The 16,844-nt window shown below is 38.5% G+C and overlaps 1 protein-coding gene across 1 annotated transcript; it reads right to left on the bottom strand.

The window, feature by feature from the left end:
* Positions 1-10,709: 10,709 nt before the first annotated feature.
* LOC107789836 (ribonuclease 3-like protein 3) lies at positions 10,710-12,903 on the bottom strand. Its single transcript, XM_016611701.2, has 4 exons — positions 12,642-12,903; positions 12,371-12,552; positions 11,571-11,717; positions 10,710-11,358 (listed from the first exon to the last, which is right to left on the bottom strand). The coding sequence occupies exons 1-4, from the start codon at positions 12,889-12,891 to the stop codon at positions 11,059-11,061; spliced, it is 879 nt and encodes a 292-aa protein (XP_016467187.2). The 5' UTR covers positions 12,892-12,903; the 3' UTR covers positions 10,710-11,058.
* Between the last annotated feature and the right edge of the window lie 3,941 nt (positions 12,904-16,844).

The raw sequence follows: 16,844 nt of genomic DNA, 5'->3' as shown, positions 1-16,844 counted from the left end.
AGGCAGCTTCGTGCTGAAGTGGATGTAGTGAAATCAGAGGCCGAGGAGTGGAAGAAGAACATGGACCACCTCGCCTCAGAGAAAGAGACTGCTCGAACACAGCTAGCTTCGGCTGAGGTCCAACTCCGAAGTTTAAAAGAGAAAACCTTGGTGCAAGCCAAGAATATCGAGGAGTTCTAGTCTCGGTTGGGCTCAATTACTTCCGATCAAGAGAGACTGGCCTCAGAACTGGCAGCGGCCAAATTGGAGGCCAAAATAGCTATGGCTAATACTGATGCAATGGTAGCTGTTTATCGGTCCGATGCTAAAGCAGCTCAGGTTCGAGCAAAAGAGGTTGCCGAGGCTGCTCAAGCTCTAGCAAATTGGATTGCTAAGCATGCTAAATGCCAATATCAGAGGGAGACTCTAGAGGAGATTCACGCTCGTGGCTTCGATCTTACAGTCGAGATCGAGAATGCAAAAGAGCTTGAAGCCAAAGCCAAAGTGTTGGCCTTTCCCGATGATGATGATATCGGGAGTGTGAGTGGTTCTAAGAGTGAAGGAGGCCTCGAGGGCGAAGATGCTGCTCCTGGAGAGGACTAAGTCCTTTTATCATTTTTCTTCTTTCTTTTAAGACCGTTTTGGTCTTTTGTAAAAAATACTTGATCGGGCCATGGTGCCTTTGTAAATGATTTCTGGTATATATAAAACTTTATTTCTTTTATGGCCTCTGAATCTTTTGTCTTTCTTGTTAATTTTTACAAAGGCCAAAAACTGTCTTAGCACGGGATAATTACTTGAAGGTCCGAGCGAATGTTCGAACTCGACCTTTCCTTGTAGGTTGTCCCCGAGTGAATGTTCGAACTCAAACTGAGATAGCTTTTAGACTCGACGAATAGAGTTCAAGTGAAATGATTTGCTCAAATTTGAGCTAAGGTAGCCTTTAAGGCTTTTTCGGTCGAGTGAGAGTGATCTCTTGAACTCGAATTAAGGTAGCCTTTAGGCTTTGTGGTCGAGTGAGTGCTTGCTCGAACTCGAATTAAGGTAGCCCTTAGGTTTTTCAGTCGAGTGAGTGTTTGCACAATCTCGAAATAAGGTAGCCCTTGGGCTTTGTAATCGAGTGAGTGTTTGCTCGAACTCGAATTAAGGTAGCCCTTAGGCTCGATAGATAGTCCCCGAGTGAGAATGGTTTCTCGAACTCGAGTTAGTGTATCCTTTAAGCTTTATAGTCGAGTGAGGATTTGCTCGAACTCGGAATAAGAATAGCCCTTAGGCTTAGTGGTCGAGTGAGGGCTTGCTCAAACTCGGAATAAGGTAGCCCTTGGGCTTTGTAGTCAAGTGAGTGTTTGCTCGAACCCGAATTAAGGTAGCCCTTAGGCTCGATAGATAGTCCCCGAGTGAGTATGGTTGCTCGAACTCGAGTTAGGGTAGACCTTAAGCCTGTTTGCATAATATATCACGAAATAAAGGAATTTTTCTGGGATATAAAATATCGGTGAAGAAGAAATTTCTCTTTAAAAGTCATTATACATGTGTTCATGTTTTGTGCCAGGGCTCAGGCAAACTACATGGGCATGGCTCGTTTTGACCATTTGGCCCTTACAATTTTTCCTATCGAAACCCTGTTGTCATGAAGTAACTTTCTTGCATTGAACTTGATATATTCGAGGGTAATGCTCCCCAGTATTCGAGGTTGATTGTAAAGAGACTTCGGATACTGTTGAATTGTTCTAAGTTAGCATGATCAATGGTTGTCTCATTAAAAACCTTGCCGAAAACCACATTCGGGACAAAATCGGTCTAAGGGAAAAAGAGTGCAACGTGTGCTTTCAGGCCTAAAGGCTTTGAGTTTAATAATCCATCCCTGTTTCTGGTCGAACACCTGCAAGGGTTAATTTCGAAATATAAATGAACATGGGAGGGTCGTACCTTAGCAGTAGTATCGTTTTAGGTGCTAAACGTTCCAATTGCTCGGTAGTTGCTTGCTGTTTATCACGCTGAGATTGTAGGACCGCTTTTCGACTATTTCGAGGACCTGATATGGTCCTTCCCAGTTCGGACCCCGTTTCCCTTCATTCTGATTTCAGGTGTTGAGGGTGACTTTCCTTAGTACCAAGACCCCGATTTTGAAATATCGAAGATTGGTTCATCGATTGTAGTATCTTTCAATTCGTTATTTTTGGGCGGCCAATCGGACGAGAGCGGACTCTCTCCTTTCGTCCAATAATTCTAGGCTCGTGTTCATGGTCTCGTTATTCGACTCCTTTTTTGCATATCAAAACTTGATGCTAGGTTCTCCGATCTCAACCAGGATCAGAGCTTCAGTGCCATAGATCAACGAGAATGGCGTTGCTCCAGTACTGGATTTCGATGTTGTGCGATATGCCTATAGGACCTCGGGTAGTATTTCTCTCCATTTTCCTTTAGCGTTGGTCAATCTCTTCTTAAGATTTTGGATGATGGTTTTGTTGGTCGATTCGGCTTGTCCGTTTTCGCTGAGATGGTACGGTGTTGATAGGATCCTTTTGATCTTGTGATCTTCGAGAAATTTAGTTACTTTGCTGCCGATGAATTATTTTCCATTATCACATACAATCTCGGTTGGCACCCCGAATCGACATATGATGTGGTCCCAAATGAAGTCTATCACTTTTTTTTCTCTGACTTTCTCGAAAGCCTGCGTTTCCACCCACTTAGAAAAATAATCAGACATAAATAAAATAAACTGAGCTTTACCTGGGGCCAATGGGAGGGGGCCGACGATGTCCATCCCCCATTTTATGAAAGGCCATGGAGATAGGACCGAATGGAGTAGCTCCCCGGGTTGATGAATCAAGGGCGCATGTCTTTGGCATTTGTCGCATTTTCGAACGAACTCCTTCGCATCTTAGCTCATATCGGTCCAATAATACCCTGCTCTGATCGCTTTTAGGACCAGCGAATCGGCACCGAAATGATTTTCACAAGTGCCCTCATGAATTTCCCGTAGTATGTAATCGATATCTCCTAGTCCCAAACATATTGCCAATGGTCCATCAAAAATTCTTCTGAATAGATTTCCGTCTCCGGATAGAGTGAATCGTGTTGCCTTTGTGTGCAAAGCTCTCGATTCCTTTGGATCTGATGGAAGCTTCCCGTTCTTGAAGTACTCTATATATTTGTTCCTCCAATCCCATGTTAGACTTGTGGAATTTATCTCGGCGTGACCTTTTCGATCACCGATTTTATGAGTTGTACGACAGTCCCCGAGTTGAGTTCGTCATCTTCGACCGATGAACCTAAGTTTGCAAGAGCATTGGCCTCGCTGTTCTGTTCTCGGGGTACATGTTGCAAAGTCCATTCTTTGAATTGATGTAGAGTCACCTGTAATTTATCCAAGTACCTTTGCATTTGATTTTCTCGGACTTCAAAAGTCCCGTTAACTTGGTTTACCACGAGGAGGGAATCACACTTGGCTTCTATGATCTCTGCTCCCAAGCTTCTAGCTAGTTCGAGACCTGCAATCATGGCCTCATACTCGGCCTCATAGTAAGTCAATTTCGTAGTTCTGATAGACTGTCTAATTACATTACCTGTGTTTGATTTTAGTACAATACCTAATACGGACCCCTTCGCATTCGAGGCGTCGTCCGTGAAAAGGGTCCAGACTCACGAGGGTTGGCGAAAAGTCAGCCACGAAGTCTATCAAGATTTGAGACTTGATAGTGGTTAGGGGTCGATACTCGATATCGTACCCACCGATTTCTATGGCCCATTTGGCCAATCGACCCGAAAGCTCGGGTTTGCACAAAATGTTACGAAGAGGATAATTTGTTACAACATGTATCGAATGAGATTGGAAATATAGTTTTAATTTCCCAGAGGCGCTTATTAGAGCAAGCGCTAATTTTTCTAAATGTGGATATCTAGTTTCGGCCTCGCCTAAGGTCTGACTGATATAATAAATAGGGAATTGCGTACCTAGTTCTTCTCAAACCAAGACTCCACTTACCGCTATCCCCGAGACAGCTAAATACAAGTAAAGCTGTTCGTTCACTTTCGGGGTAAGAACCAGAGGCGGGCTCGATAAATACTACTTTAGTTCTTCCAAAACGTGCTGGCATTCCGGAGATCATGCAAAGTTGTTTTTCTTCTTAAGTAGTGAGAACAATCGGTGGCTCCTATCTGAGGATCTCGAAATGAATCGTCCTAAGGCAGCTATTCTCCCAAATGCTTTGATTTTACCGGGGTTGATTTTGATTCCTCGGTTGGACACCATGGAACCAAGAAACTTGCCTGAACCAACAACAAATGCACATTTTTCGAAAGTTTCCTGCAAGTATTTTAAATGGTCCTATGCTCGCAGGGACTGAACTAACATGTCATCAATATAAACTTCTATTGATTTTCCTATTTGATTTTCGAACATTCGATTTATTAGGCGTTGATCAGTTGCACCAGTATTTTTTAGACCGAATGGCATTACGTTATAACAATAGGTACCGTACTTAGTGAAAAACGAGGTCTTTTCTTGATCCTTCGGGTTCATTTTTATCTGGTTGTATCCAGAGTAGGCGTCGAGAAAATTGAGAGTCTCGTGGCTGGCCGTGGCATCGATCATACGATCGATGCTAGGCAAAGGAAAGGAATCCTTAGGGCATGCTTTGTTCAAGTCTTTATAATCTATACACATTCTAAGTATATTTCTTTTCTTAGGGACCACCACCACATTCGCTAGCCATTCGGGGTATTTAACTTCTCGAATGGATCCTATTTTAAGAAGTTTGGTTACCTCGTCCTTGATGAAGGCATGTTTGACCTCGGACTGGGGCCTTCTTTTTTGCTTTATCTGACAGAATTTTGGATCCAAGCTCAGTCTATGAGTGGCTATCTCCGGTGGGATCCCTGTTATGTCAAGATGGGACCAAGTGAAACAGTTCATGTTAGCTATAAGAAATTGAATAAGCTTTTTCCTGATCTCGGGATCTAACCCCGTGCCTAGGTATACCTTCCACTCGGGCAGATGTTCGACTAGCATGATTTGCTCCAGTTCTTCGACCGTTGACTGGGTAGCGTCGGTATCATCGGGGACCATAAAGGATCGAGGGATCCCATAGTCATCGTCTTCGTCTTCTTCTGATTCTCTAGTTGGGTCAAGGCTGACGTTTGTGATTGCTATTTGGTATTATGTTCCTCCTTTGAATCACCTCATCGATGGCAAACATTTCTTTTGCGGCTGATTGTTCCGCATAGACCGTTTTGATTCCCTCTGACGTGGGGAATTTTAGAACCTGGTGAAGGGTCGAAGGTACTGCTCTCATGTTGTGGATCCATGGCCTCCCGAACAGGGCGTTATATCTCATATCGCCTTCGATTACGTGGAACTTGGCTTCTTCGATGATCCTGGCCATGTTTACTAGAAAGATTATCTCGCCCTTAGTAGTTTCATATGCCATATTAAACCCGTTCAGTACCAGGGTAACGGGTATGACCTAGTCCTGTAGACCGAGTTGCTCTATGACCCTTGATTGAATGATGTTGGCCGAACTACCTAGATCAATTAACACACGCTTAACTTGAGTTTTATTCATACGTACAGATATTACCAGTGCATCGTTATATGGTTTCATGATTCCTTCCATGTCTTCGTCACTAAAGGACAAGGTTCCTTATGGTGTGTAATTCCTGAGTCCGAGATCGCTTTTCTCTTAAAATAGATATCTTAGTGCGTTTAAGCACCAGTCCCTAGGGGACATCGATCCCTCCAATGATCATGTGGATGATGTATTGTGGCTCTTCCTATTCGTTTTGTCTATCGAAATCTCTATTTTTGAATTGGTTTTTGGCCCGGTCACTTACAAATTTTGGAAGGTGCCCTTCATTGAATAACCGAGCTACCTCTTCTCTCAACTGCCTGTAGTCTTCGGTTCTGTGGCCATGGGTGCCATGATATTTGCATATTTGATTGGGATTCCTCTGGGCTGGATCGGACTGCAGAGGTCGAGGCTACTGAGTATCTTTGATGCGCCAGATAACCGACACGATGGCGGATGCATCGATGTTGAGGTTATATTCTGATAACTGTGGTACTTCCTTAGGTTCGATATGCCTGTCGAACCCATTCTTGTTCATCAGCCCCCGAGACCCTTGGCTCCGATCACTTCTTTTATCGCCTTGTACAGGGTTACGTCTTGGTTCGTTACCCCTATGAACTCCACTATACGGCCGGTATCGATCCCTGATCGGCCTTGGTTCTTAGTTGATGTCCCTTTTAATAACAGACCCAGAACCCAACTGGTCATCTTCCACTCTACTCTTCGATTGATATCGATTGTGTACATCGGCCCAGGTAACAGCTGGGTACTCGATCAAATTCTACTTCAACCATCGTGAAGCCATCAAGCTTCGTTCGTTTAGACTTGAGTGAAAGCTTGAACAGCCCAATCATCTGTGACTGGTGGTAGATCCATTTGTTCCATTTGGAAACGAGATACGAATTCTTTTAGCATCTCGTTATCTTTTTATCTTACCTTGAGAAGGTCCGACTTCCTGGTCTCGACCTTTATGTCTCCAGCATGTGCTTTTACGAAAGAATCTGCAAGCATAGCAAAAGAATCGATAGAGTTAGGCGGTAAATTATGATACCATATCATTGCTCCCTTTGACAGAGTTTCACCAAATTTTTTCAATAATACATATTCGATCTCGTCATATTCTAGATCATTTTCTTTTGATGGAACATGTGTAAGAGGTGACGTGTTCGTTGGGGTCGGTCGTTCCATTATTTTAGGAATTTCGGGCATGCAAAACTTTTTAGGGATCGGTTTTGGAGCCGCGCTCGGGGAGAAAGGCTTTTGCACAAACTTTTTAGAATCCATGCCCTTCAATATCGGTGGTGCCCCCGGGATCTAATCAACCCTGGAGTTATAAGTTTCCATCTTTTGGTCATTTGCTTTGATCTTCCTTTCTCCTGATTCTATTCGTTTTGACAGTTCCTCGAGCATCTTAATAATTTCGGGATTAGTCCCCGATTCTTGTTCATTCGACCTCACTATAGATGGCCCCGTTTTGTGGGTGACTTCTCTGGGTGGACTGGGCTCGAGCCTGGTCGGTGCCTGGGTTTGGCTCTGTAACTAGGCTATTGCTACTTGTTGAGCTTGCAACATTTCGAAAATCATACGCAAGCTTATTCAGCTTTCCTCAGCGTTTTGGGTATTTCGAGCTGCAGATCGAGTTCCACCACGAATGTTATTTTCAAGGTCGGAACGTTGGTTTGCCTCGATGGCCACATGCGAATCATCGTCAATTGGACCTATGGCCCGAGCTCCAACAAGATCGACTGGTGGACTTTCATCCCCGTCGTCAGGTTGTTGTTCTCATCTTGAAGGCAGCTTCGTTGTTGATAGGTAGGGCCATTAATTGAGAATTCGTCGTTTTCAGCCTGAAATCAAAGACACTTCCAAGAGCAAGTGTAAAATAGCGTGTTTCACAGAGATTCGTACTAAATTACCACTATTATCCTTAGCCCCACGGTGGGCGCCAAACTGTTTATCCAAAAAACAGATAGAGTTAAATTTATACGTAGTTCTAAGGATACGTGGTATAGCTTGGTATGAATCGGAAAAGTAAATAGAAATATATTGAATATTGACTATATAAAGGAATGAAATACAAACCAAATTGAGTAGAGAATGATTTATAAACAAGCGAGATGAATCAATGTCCAAGCTCAAAAAAGGATAATCTCAACTATATATCAATGTAGTAATATTTAGAATGTAAGTGCATCAATGTTTTCTTCTCTGGATGTTCAATCTGCCCTTACAGAAATGATACCACTCTTAATATAGTGGAAAAATCTTGCTTTGGATATATTAAAAAATACATAGTGGATATCTCATGATAGATTAATTAATTAGCTTTTCTTTAATTCCCACCGAAATTCTCCCCCTAAGTGCGGCTACAACGGCTCTTTGTCTCATAGCTCGATCTTGGTTGGTCTTGGTATTGATCGATCTCCGGATCTCGAGCTCGATATCGACTCGAGCTCGATATTGACTCGGGCTCGGTATTGACTCGAGCTCGATATTGACTTTGAGCTCGTTATTGGTCGGTCCCTGAACCTTGAGTTTGATAACCTGGCTTCGGATCTCATCTCGATATTATGAAGACGGTCTTTGGTCCATCATGTTCCAATTTTGACTAATTACACGAAGGGCAAAATCGATTTTGACCATATACACATGTATTTGGTAAATAGCAGCTTTTCTTTGGCACATACAGATAACTATATGAGTTTTTGTCAATTTTAAATACAAGGCCACCCTAACTGCAGAAATTTGAGTTGATTATTAAAAGTATTAATGTCAATAAGAAAAGCTTAAAGTTGCTGGAACTCCTATTTTCTGCCACAAAGGTGGAAAGATCTATCATAAAGTAAACCAGCAGAATAAGATAAAGATAGTTGACAGCCATAACTAAGCCTCAGTCCCAAACAAATTTGAGTCAGCTATATAATCATCACATCTTTCTTAAAGTTCAACTTATATCACTTGATATTACAAAATCTCCTGAAAGATTGCTGCAACAGCAACAGCGACAGCACGTACACCACAATCCCAACCTAGTTGATGCAACAGAGATAGTCATACCACAGTTCATTGTTTCTTCTCATGTATCTGCGTTCCTACTTTTTCCACTGCAACTAACTAGTCTGTTGAAGAATGTACCAGGTTGATGAATTATTCTGATACTACTAGTACAGCAGTTGCACCTGATTAGAATCAAAACAATCTTTTAGAGTTTGGGTCTTATTATATGTCCCATATTGAAGGAGGAAAGCTCATTTGTTGAGTATATATATGATTATACTTCTTCTAGCTCTTAAAGAGTTGAGAAGAAAGCAAACCTCGCACCGTCGTCGTCGTCGCTCGCTCGGCTTCGGTCAAATGATTTGATTGAGTAAATTTTTTGACCAAATTTATTTGTTAAACATTAATATTTAGTCCAAATCGACCTATTTGTATCCGTAATTTAAAGTTTTCCTCCGATTTTGCGTAAATAGCCATTTAACAGGAGTGTGATTTGCTAATGTTCTTTGAGTTCGTTGGTCACTGGGGTTTGAAGTACCGCTACACCAGTGAGGTTATCCGTTCTATCCTGGGAGGAAATAATCCTAAAACTCGGGTACTAGGAGGGGATTAAGTTTCTTAAGGAAACGCTGTGAATTCAATGGGCTCGGATTAATTTTTGTTCTTCTACATTTCTAATTTTTTCATTGCTACTGATTTTGAATATATTTTCGAATACAGAATATTAACAAAATTATATTAACCCAGCCCTTTCGAACTCTATATTTTGACCAGCACCAACAAAAAGAACAAAAGGACAAGAAAAGAAAATGTGACCATGCTTACTAAGAAACGAAATCTCCTAAGACAAGTTACTTAACCAATTGTGTGTAGAATGCATTAAGTAATTTTCCCCCGAATGTCAAAAGGGAAAGAAATTAAAAACAAGCAATTTTCTCAATATGTCAAACTCGTGAACGGCTCAACATTGTCTTCAGGTTGATCTCAAGGTTTTACGTATGTGGTAAAATACTAAAATTTATCATATCCATTAATTTTGTAGGTTGAATATGTTGGGTTTGCAAAAATTTCGCACATTAAAATTTAATATAAAAATTATATATAAAGTGTGAAAATACTCCTTTTAATATTTGTCTGCTTTAAAATTGTCAATATACGTGCATGTTTGCTCCAAAAGCGGGCAAATATTACTATGTTACCAGCATTTTCTGGTTCACTTATCCCAACAGAACTCAAATCTTTCCCAGGATAAATTAGAAATGAACTTAAAATATCATAAAATTTAAAAGAATGGGAGTTTCATATTTTTATCCTTGTGACTAGGATATTACTTCGATAGTAAAAGATATAAAGAAAATTATTACACTTATTAGCGAAGGTGGTGGAATGATTGAAATTACTTTATTCTTATCCAAAAGTCTCATGTTCAAATCTTGAAAAGAAAGAATTTTTTTATAAGAAATGATTTAACCTCCTAATAAGCTTACAAGACGTGAACTAGTGGACTTCAGATACCGTATGATTAAATAAGCAAAAAAAAAAAAAAAAGAGCTGGTTTGAACTCTAAAAAAAAAAGCACGATGTAGAGAAGCTGATCGAAGTGTCACTTCATGCTTGATCGTTCTAATATTACTCTGTAAATATCTTTTATGCCATTAGTATACAACTTAAACTCTTTTTAATTGATATAAACAAAAATATTTCGTTAATACAGTTTAAGCCTCTACTTTACATTTTTATTGTTCTTCGTCCATCATTCTTTCAATTTTGATTTATTTCTACGGAGTATTGCTGACATTGCTATCCGAGTTTAACTATCGAAATCTTCATTATTCTCAGTTTGCATGTCTTCTACGTTGTATTTCCTTTTGATACGACATATTGTAATTATATCTGAGTGATGGAATCAACAACAACATACCCAGTGTGATCTCATAAGTAGGGTTTGAGCAGGGGCGGGTATGGAGCTTAAAGTTATCGGGTTTAACTGAATCCAATATTTTTTACGCGGAGCATAAATTTACGAGTAAAAATCACTATATTGCAATAAATAATAGATATGAACTCATAACTTAAAAAATATAGTAGGTTCAATGCCAAAACAATTGATGGTTGAACCCATAGAACTTAAATCCTGGCTCCGGGTCCGAGGAACGTGCAATGTATCTTACTCCTACCTTGTGTGAGATAGAGAAACTGTTTCTGATAGACTCTCAGCTGAAGAAAAACTGTTTTATAGCAGGTTTGGAAAATACAAGAATAAAAAGATTAAGATGAAAATACTAGGGGTAAAAAAGAAAAGTATTGACAGCAAAATAATAAAGGTGATGCAACCAAGGACACAAAATATTAAGGAGTGAAAGACTTTAAAACGCTTTTCTAAAAGCAATATTTGTTTTCTCTCGTCTTCACGAGATCACTATGAAATTACATGCAAAAAACTTTTTTTAAGAAGTCAAAATTCAAATGACAGATAATAATATATGAAATATGCTAATTAATGCCTATTTCAGTTTTGTATTTCATCACAAGGGTAATCATCAATAGTTTTTTCCATCCTCAAATTTGTGACAACTTGATAATAAGCATTGTGTGCAGCCCGATTTTGTGCAATTATTTTCTTTCCACTAAACTTCCCCTTTCCAACAAATTTGCCATTAACATGAACTTCAACCTCTCCTCTTTCCTCCCATGAATCAACAAATTCTGCTTTCAATCCATTCTTTTGGCATAACTCGTTAATTTTCGTAACTGGATGAATCTCGAGTTTTCCTAGAGTAATTAGAGGCTGCAACAAATTTTTTACCACCTGTCATCAAAATACACATAGTGTTGTGTTAGCAATGTGCATACCGAATTTTCACCAAAGTGGTTCAACATATATATATATGTATATTTCTGCGAATGGGATTCAAATGAATCCCTTCTGCACCTCTAGCTTCGGCCATGCCCCCAAAGGTACAATGATAAGCTAGAAAAAGAATATTGTATGATATTTCAAAGTGAAAAAAGCTAAAGCACCTTCCAAGTTGTATCCATGGAGAAATTGCAATCAATATAGATTGCACCAATCAAAGATTCAACTATATCTGCAAGAACTTTAGGGGGGTCAATGAGACCTGTTGAATGCAATGGATACTCCATTATTGCATCTCTGAATTCTTCCACCTGTGGACACATCAAACTTTGTCACCAAAACTGTTTTTTTTTTTTAAAACAATTACTCTACTCTTGTATGTTACTGCAATAAACTCAAAAAACACGCGTTTCATATGAACTTATGTTTTGTCTTACATATATCAAACACTTCCGTACCTTCTCCTACTTTTTTTTATACCTAAGGTATTATATGCATCATTTCTTTAAAAGACTCGGTCCTCTTTTTGACCACACTTATTCATCAACTTTCCGTAACGAATGTTAACATGTACATGGAAGAAATTTCTATGCACCAACCAATACATAAATTTATATAGTATATAGTATTATTTTATTTTTTTCAAATTTACCGACCTACTAGTAGAACACAGTGGCGAAGCCACATGGTCACAAGGGTGGACAACTCTTCGTTGAAACATTGCACTGTGTATATAGGTAAAATATTACGTTTTAGAGGTATATAACACATATTGAACACCCTTTGTCGGGAATTTTTTTTACTTCTTTCAAATTTGAATACCCTTGGGAAAATTTCTAGCTTCGGCACCGGTAGAACATCATGAATGTAGAAACTAGTAAAGAAAAGGTACAAATCATGAACTGATTATTCTCTTGTACTTGAGCTAAAGGATATTTAATGAAATGAGTTTGTTGTTACTTACTTGTCCTTTAAGTAAAGGCTTCTTGTGACGTAAATAATCATGCAAATTATATTTGATGGCAACTCTAGCAAGTTTCTCAGTATCTACATTGGCAGCTCTCAACCTTGTGAGTTTCCCAAGAGGTAAATCTGGGTAATCCAAATAATGCTCCGTTGCTATCAACAGACTGAGAACAGCATCACCTACAAGAAGTGAATTCAAGATATAGATATAAGTGTAATCGCAGAAAGCAAAGTGAATACATAAAACTTTCTCTAGATCCGCTTCTTACCCATATACTCCAATCTCTCATATGAAGCACAGTTTTCTTCAAAGGAAGAATGAGTCAAAGCTTGTTGTAACAAATTAGGGTTCTTGAATTTGTATGCTATTATTTTCTCTACTTCCTCCACTGACCTCTCCAAAACAATTTGAGTTTCATCATTCAGTGTAATTTGGTTCATTTCTTCTGTTAAATGAAGGTTTTCTGATGATGAAGTATAAAGAGAGACAAGGTTTACCTCTTGTTTTGGATTTTCCATGGCTATATATGTCATATGAAGTAAGAAGTTTGAATTGGCCATCTTTTTTGGTAGGTTTATATAGAATATATTTTCATTGTAAAGATAATGACATGAAGTAGGGTGAGATGAGAACATAAGGAATTTTTTAAATTTTTTTCTTTAATTAGATTAGAAGATATCCTGATGGTGTGAACTGAAATCATGACGTTGAGGTTTCCTATTAATGTATAAATCATAAAATAAATTGTTAGTTGGTTAGATTCAAAAACCTAAACAATATCGGTATAGCAGTTGAATTTAGAAATCATATAGTACGTAGTATCTTTAGCTACGTGATTTGCGCGTGAACCATAATTTAATGAATATATAACTTTTAAATTTTTTTTTTTAAAAAGGCAGTTTGATATATAAAGCATCTTGCATTCATGCAAGATCCGAGAAAGGACATAACTTTTAAAATTATTTAACTATAATATTAAATATTGTGCATGTTAGCAGAGATGAGGATGTTGAGATGGATGTGCAGGCACACCAGGTTAGATAGGATTAGAAATGAGGTTATTCGCGATAAGGTGGGTGTGGCCTCTATTGAGGACAAGATACGAGAAATGCGGCTTAGGTGGTTTATTCATGTGAGGAGGAGGAGCACAGATACTCCGGTGAGGTGTGAGAGATTGACATTGGAGGGCCTACGAAGAGGTAGAGGTAGGCCAAAGAAGAGGTGGGGAGAGGTGATTAGGAAAGACATAGCGCAGCTTCAGCTGACCGAATACATGACCCTTGATAGGAAGGTATGGAGGTCGAGGATTAGGGTAGTAGAGTAGGTAGTCTAGAGTGTTCATAACAGTAGTATTGGCACGTAGTCTCACTTTCTGTAGGTAGTAGGTTTTAATGACTAACTGTTCTTTTCTTTCATTGTTGATCACCTTACTATCTTGTTGTTTTTATTCTGCTTTTATATGGCTTTTTGGTATTGACCCTTCTTGTCTGTATTTTCATTAATGTGATGCTTATGCTTTCCTCAACCGAGGGTCTATTGAAAACATCCCCTCTATCCTCACAAGGTAGGGGTAAGGTCTGCGTACACACTTGTGATGACTCAAAGTGTCATCTTAAGATTTAATAAGTAATTATGTGTTCTAAGACCTCGAAAAAAGCTATTTATCATTCCTCGACTTGCGTGAGCAGTCCGTAAAATTTTTCGGAAAGTTTTTATGTGAAAAATTGATTAAAATGTGGAATAGAGCCTTAAAACTCAATTAAGTTGACTTTGGTCAATATTTTGAGCAAACGGACCCAGATCAGTGTTTTGACAGCTCCGATAGGTCCGTATCGTGATTTGAAACTTGGGCTTATGCCCGAAATTTAATTTGGAGGTCCCTAGCTCAAGTTATGACCATTTAACGGAACTAGTAATTTAAAGGCTAAAGATTTTCAAGTTTGACCACGGGATTGACTTTTGATATCAGAGCCGGAATCTGATTCTGGAAATTGGAATAGCTCTGTTATGTTATTTAGGACTTGTGTGCCAAATTTAAAATTATTCCGGATTCATTTAATATGTTTTGGCACGAGATTTGCAAATTAAAAAGTTTAATAACTCAAAAGTTCGAATTGAGGTGTGAATTATAATTTCGATGCTATTTGATGTGATTTGAGACCCCGAGTAAGTCTGTATTATGTTTTAGAACTTGTTGGTATATTTGGTTGAGGTCCCGGGGGGCCTGGGTGAGTTTCGGAGGGTTAACGGATCAAATTTAGACTTAAGAAAAAATCTAAAATTTTGGCTTTCTGGTGTAATCGCACCTGCGGTCAATTTTTCGCAGATGCGGTCAAATTTCTGCAGAAGCGGAAATGCTGGACAGAACACATAAAATCGGGTTTTAGATATTTTTACTCATTTTTGAGTTTTGAGTCTCGGATTTTGGCGACTCCAAAGAGATTTTTCACAACTTTGAATTGGGTAAGTGTTCTATAACCAAAAGTGATTATATTTCATAAATCCATGTCAATATTCATCATTTATTTCGGATTTAGATGGAAGAAATTGAAACTTTTGTAAAACTTTTCAAAAATAAAAATTTAAGATTTGAAGGTCCATTTGACATCGGAATCGGATAATTTTTATATGGGTGAACTCGTAGCGGAACGGGTATTCGGATTTAGCAAGTTTTTTTGGGATTTGAGATGTGGGTCCCACTGTCGAATATTTAAATGAATTTCGAATTTTTATCAGAAAAATTAGTAAATCCATATGGAATTAATTCCTATGATTCGTATTGAATATATCAAATTGTTTGTGAATAGATTTGAAACTTTTGGAGAAGAATTCAAAAGAAAAAGTTGTGGCCGGGTAATTAATTGAAATTGCAAGCGAGGTAAGTGTCGTGGTTAACCTTGACTTGAGGGAATAGAACCCTTAAATTATTTGCTATGTGAAATGCATGTGAACGACATATAGGCGAGGTGACGAGTGTCTATACGTCGTCAAATTAATTGTTTGTATAATTATTTAAAAATCTTAAATTTATTTTAATACACGAATTAATTATTATAATAATTATTTTCCTCCTATTCTTTGTCAAATATTAATTCTTGAATTCTTGCAAGAATTGCTATATGCTTATTTGATTTATGTGCATTAATTGCTACTTGACATTTAGCATATTAAATATTAAAGTGCCTATTTTCTCCCTGATTTGCATAATAAATTGCTATTTATTATTGTTTATTTCATAATTAAATCATAATTATTGTATGCTTGTTGTCTTATAATTTTATATTAATTATTGTATTTATTGGACAATTTCTTCTATATTAATTGGTAAATGAATATATTGGAGGAGCGGGTTGTACGCCGCAACAGAATTGATTGAAATGAATATATTGGAGGAGCGGGTTGCACATCACAACAAAATTGATTAAAATGAATATATTAGAGGAGCGGGTTACACGCCGCAAAAGAATTGATTGAAATGAATATATTGGGAGATCGGGTTACACACCGCAACAGACTTATTAAAAGTCCATATTAGGGAATCGGGTTGCACGCCGCAACAGACTTATTTAAAAGTCTATATATACTTGATTACAATAAATATATGAAAGGATTGAAAATGAATATGTTGTGGGAGCGGGTTGCACGCTGCAACGGAAATTGATTGAAATAATAATAATTGGTTATGACTGCTGAGTTGGCTTCAACTATAAGAAATGAGTTACCTGATTTAATTCTATTATTGTAGTTATTACTATTATTGCGTACAGGTTGATGTAAGTGACCTGCCTTAGCCTCGTCACTACATCGTCGAGGTTAGGCTCGGCACTTACCAGTACATGGGGTCGGTTGTACTGATACTACACTCTGCACTTCTTGTGCAGATTTTGGAGTTGGTCCCAGCGGCGTACTGTAGATTTGCCCGGATGCAGCTACCAATGGAGACTTGAGGTATAACTGCACAGCGTTCGCAGTTCTGAAGTCTCTTTCTATCTTGTCTCAGTTGTGTATTATATTTCAAATAGCTTGAATTTTATTCAGACCTTTATTTGTATTATTCTAGAAGCTCGTGCACTTGTGACTCCAGTTCTGAGATGGTATTTAGATATCGCGATTATTATGGATTATTCACTTTATTTCAGACTTTATTTTCGCAACTGTTTTCTTGTTATTAATTAATTTAAAATTTTGTTAAAATGGATAATTATATTCTAACGTTAGCTTGCCTAGCAAGTGAAATGTTAGGCGCCATTACGGTCCCAAAGGTGAGAATTTCGGGTCGTGACAGTTTATATCAGAGCACTAGGTTACATAGGTCTCACGAGTCACGAGCAAGCTTAGTAGAGTTTGAAGGATCGGTACGGAGATGTCTGTACTTATCTCTCAGAGGCTATGAAGTTTAGGAACAATACTACTTCTCTCATTCCTTATCGTGCGGCATTGATTTAGCTTGAAACACATATCTCGTATTCCT

This window comes from Nicotiana tabacum, chromosome 2 (assembly GCF_000715075.1).
Source record: "Nicotiana tabacum cultivar K326 chromosome 2, ASM71507v2, whole genome shotgun sequence".
NCBI classification, from domain to species: domain Eukaryota; kingdom Viridiplantae; phylum Streptophyta; class Magnoliopsida; order Solanales; family Solanaceae; genus Nicotiana; species Nicotiana tabacum.
This window is presented reverse-complemented; position numbering and strand designations above follow the sequence as displayed.

Bases quoted from the DNA above. Each gene is read 5' to 3' on its own strand.
- LOC107789836 (XM_016611701.2), bottom strand. From the start codon at position 12,891: ATGGAAAATCCAAAACAAGAGGTAAACCTTGTCTCTCTTTATACTTCA. The intron at 12,553-12,641 runs GTAAGAAGCGGA...CACTTCTTGTAG, and splicing joins TGAGAGATTGGAGTATATGG to GTGATGCTGTTCTCAGTCTG. The intron at 11,718-12,370 runs GTAAGTAACAAC...ATGTGTCCACAG, and splicing joins AGCCTTTACTTAAAGGACAA to GTGGAAGAATTCAGAGATGC.